At 41.3% G+C, this 4,318-nt stretch overlaps 1 protein-coding gene across 1 annotated transcript in view; it reads left to right on the plus strand.

The window, feature by feature from the left end:
• The first annotated feature begins 2,292 nt into the window (after positions 1–2,292).
• SRI (sorcin) overlaps positions 2,293–4,318 on the plus strand; it is a 10,502-nt gene continuing 8,476 nt past the window's right edge. Inside the window, exons 1-2 of the mRNA XM_014312105.2 lie at positions 2,293–2,380; positions 3,978–4,312. Of these exons, the coding sequence (XP_014167580.1) occupies positions 2,293–2,380; positions 3,978–4,312 (423 nt within the window). The remainder of the gene's footprint in view (positions 2,381–3,977; positions 4,313–4,318) is intronic.

The following is a 4,318-nucleotide window of genomic DNA, read 5'->3' on the forward strand; positions in this document are numbered from 1 at the left end:
GCCTTATTGCTGAACTTGTTCTGTGCTTCAATCCTTTATACACAGTTCCTTTTCATATCCTGGCTTCTGTCCAGTAAAAACAGAGACCTGAATCCTGACCCCATGTTATTCCACAAAATAATTAAAAGAGCTTGCATGACTTACTTTGGTGGTCATCAATCTGTTTTATATTATCCAAGCTCTTGGTATTGAAGGTTTTGAAATAAGGTATTTTGATTGTAAAGGAATAAAAATCAGTTGAAAAGTGATATGCAAAGTAAGCAGCATTGTAAATGTCTTTTTCAAGCCATAGGCATGTATCACTGTTATCATCTGATATCTTTATATTGCAATTATATCTTTAGTTAAAGACCATCTTGGGAGCCATCTGACTGCAACGTACCAGATCTAAGAAATTAATGTCATTACTGAAAAAGTGCATTTCAGCTTTTGTTCTGTAAAGAACTCATGCCTGGGGAGCACACAAACTGTTGTATTTATAATTAAATGGATGTGGTAGATTGTGTTATTGTACGGCATTGAATAAAAGCTGAGTGTTAGCCTCAAAAAATCTCAATATCAAAACCTCACAAGCTGCACCATCCACAATTAAGGTTATCTTGTTTTAGGCCTTCCATGATAGTCTTGCTGATGCCCAGGAAGTGATGAACAATTTCCACAACTCTGAACACAGATGTAACAAAGAAGTTGACTATGGAGTAAAGGAGTTGGTCACATCTGAACCATCTATTAAAAAAGTTGCAGCTGGGAGGGAAAAGTCTGGAAGACAGATAAAGCAGAAAAACTGAGGTAGCTCAAACTGGATGACTAAAATCTATAGAAAATTTTGTTCTCCATATTCTCTGTATCTATAAATCAACAGAAATGCCTTCCCCTTGCCCCCTATCCTTTCAAGTACATCATATGATGAATCCAGCATAAAACTTGGTTACTAAAGGAAATCCTGTACAAAATACTTGGCTGCAGAACTGAGCATAAGTAATATGCAGTAAATAAAAAATGAAAGGGTGGCATCAAAGATATTAAAACAGCAGAACACAGAAGCACCATTCCTCTGGGCAACAAGTCAGGCATTTTATTAGAGACATTTGGTCTGTACTGTAGGTATTTTTCCACTGTTTAAAATTATGCTTCAAGTATTGCGATTAAAAGGGTGAGGAGATTATTTCTTGGCCTTCCTTTATTTATTCTGAAATTTTTATCACCTCAGCCGCGCTAAGTAAACACCTCAAGAAAATTGAACTTTACACTTGAATTCTCTTTCTCCTTCCTAGCTTTATTGTAGTTGTCAGGGAAGTGTAACACCTCAGCACACCAGCACCAAGCTCCCAGCCACTACACCAGATGGGAATGTTACTGGCAGCAGGATCCAGCTCCAGGCTTTCTGTTCAGGATGACCAAATTCCCACATCATGTGTGAGCTCATGTCACAGTTAAATGTACCCAGACTTAGAAGGAACAGAATTAGAGCAGATGGGCAAACAGAAAGTCTGTGACTTGTCATGGGTTTATGCTAGCCTTGGTTCACTTTGAGGAAGCATGGCACACATAATGAATGTGACTTGTGACCAGAGGTTAGGGTTACACTATTACTGTAGCTCCATTCTGAATTCTTTCTTAAAATCCTACTATAAAGAATCCAGAAAAAGCTATGGAATGAAAACTGTGCACATAATTTTCCCTGTCTAAACAAAATTGTTTTACCTAGGCCTTTTCTTAGAAAAATAGTGAATTATCAAAAAAAAAAGGCAATAGTACTAGCATCCTGTGTTGCTTGACTTCAATTTTCCCACTACAGGGATCACACACTCTTGAGATCTGCAAAATCAGAAACTATTTATTCCACACAGATTTCTTACTGGTGTGTTTGTAATATGATGAACTTATGGAAACTTAAAAGGTTACCACAGCTCAGTAGCCCTTCAGAAGGCAGATGCATACTCAATAATCTCCTCAAACAGCTTTCCTTTGCAACCTTCATTTTCCTCGGATAAGGAATAAGCAAATGCACCAGTGCAAACAAAATGCCTACCCAACAATCCAATCCATTTAAAATACATCCCTTGGTTACACATCTCCTAGCTCTTCTGCTCATGTATGTTGGAATATAAATAATCTTGCAAATGCTAACTACTGAGTGCAGTGCATTTGGGCCCCTCACTACGAGAACACTGAGGTGGTGGGGCAAGAGAAGGGCAACAGAGTTGACGAAGGGTCTGGAACACAAGTCTGATGAAGAGCAGGGGACCAGGGGTGATTAGCGTGGAGAAAAGGAGGCTGAAAGGGGACAGTATGACTCTCTACAACTGCCTGAAAAAAGGTCACAGTGAGGTGGGCGTCAGTCTCTACTTGCAAGGAACAAAAGAGGAAATGGACACAAGTTGTGCCAGGGGAGGTTTTTGGATATTTGGAGAAATGTCTTTATTGAAAGCATTGTTGAGCTTCAGAACAGGCTGCCCAAGGAAGTGGCTGAATCACCATCTCTGGGGGAATTAAAAGACCTGTAGATATAGCACTGAGGGACATGGTTTAGTGGTGGGCCTGGCAGTGCTGGATTAACAGGTGGTCTCAATGTTCCAAGAGATCTTTTCCAGCCTAAACTCTATGATTTGCTGAGTGCCATGAGTCTCAGTAGAAGTACTGAAAATAGAGGATGTCCAGATATTTACGCTGAATTAAAGTACAGAAAAACCCTACCCCAAATTATGAAACACATCTTCCTTCTCTATACAGCTACATGGTACAGCTTAGTGTCTTTATCTACCGACTGGTATAAATCATATCTAGTTTTTTCCCACTGAAGCAATGAAAAATTCATTCCTATTAAGTTACAGGCAATACATATATATAATTTGACATTTTGTTTATCAATGTATAACTCTTCAAATCTTATCTCATACATTCTTTACCACTTATTTTCAATCTTTCCAGCCTTTTTTATCCCTGTTCCTAGGTCCTATTTTAATTAGGAGAGTTTTTTGTTCGGACATTAATATATGTACTCTAACAAAGTGCAGCACAGAGCCTGCAATAACCTTCACTGCACGTGATTGTCTGGTCAAAACAACTATTTGACCACCACACAGCTTGATATCAACACATTTAGTTAAATATCTTTGTGAGATAGGTATTTCTTAAGCCAAGAAACTAGACAGGGTAACTGCTTTGTTTCTCAGCTGCTTCATAGCTTCATATATGCTATTCTCTGTGAGGAAGTCATTAAATAATTATTTGTCTCATTTGGCAACTCTATTGATTATTAAATAACACAGAACATCTGTTTTGTTTTCATGTCATTTGCAATCGTTAGCAGTTATAAGGTGCAATTAGTGCTGAAATAATAAAATATATGCCACGTAGATAATGTCTGAAAGTCCCGTTTACTGGATGACTTAGAAGCTGAGAAGGGTGACTCACTTTAAATGGAAAGTTTACTATAAATTAGCATACTTTAATTCATTGAGGTCCTACTCAAATTTTTAACGTGCTTCAGAAATTATGTCAATAAACAGAAAAATAAAATGTTATGCTTCAGATTCTTAACAACGGGACATTTGCCCTGCAAGGTCTCTGTCAGGAGATTTGTTTCAGTCATACAGACTCCAGTAACTGATTTCTCATGGTCTTGCGTCTGAATTAAACAGCTCTCACTAGGAGAGAGAGGGAGTTCTCTGTTTTGCAAAGTCGCAAGGCCAGCTCAGACCAAGCCGTGGCCGCTCTGGCTGATGCTGCTCCCCGGGGTGTTGGGTGGACAGCGGAGAAAACCTCGGGCTGCACCGGGCAGCGCCGCCAGCCGGGAGGAGGCTGCGGGATCAAAGCTCTCCCAGAGAATCCCCACACCCGGAGCGGCCCCGACTGAACACAACAGGGCTCCCCCGCTCCAGTGGCACACGGGCATTTCCCCAGCTCCTACTCCAGAATTTGGACCTACAGACCCAAAAGAAATTATACAGCTTATTCTCTGTCTTTGGGAGCAGGGACGGGTGGTCTGATTCTGAAGAAAAAGCAACGGTACCAACAGAGAACACGTAAGGATACGTTTTGGGATGCACGACACAGACGCACGAACTGCTCAGCCTTGCGGTCTTTTGGTAAACCACGAGTCGGTGGTTCTGAAATAATCTGGTATCAACTCAACCGATTCACCGGTAAACATGTCGGGAGCTTTCCTGTCACCTTAGCGGGTCACAGCCGCCACAGAACACCGTTTTCCTGGGAGCGGCGGTCCGGGGATGCGCCAGGAGCCGGCTCCACCTCCGCTGCTCGCTCCTCCTCCTCAGCGGAGCGGTTCCACGGGCGCTGCCTCCCGCGGGTGTCT

The sequence above is a fragment of the Geospiza fortis genome, unplaced genomic scaffold (assembly GCF_000277835.1).
Source record: "Geospiza fortis unplaced genomic scaffold, GeoFor_1.0 scaffold138, whole genome shotgun sequence".
NCBI classification, from domain to species: domain Eukaryota; kingdom Metazoa; phylum Chordata; class Aves; order Passeriformes; family Thraupidae; genus Geospiza; species Geospiza fortis.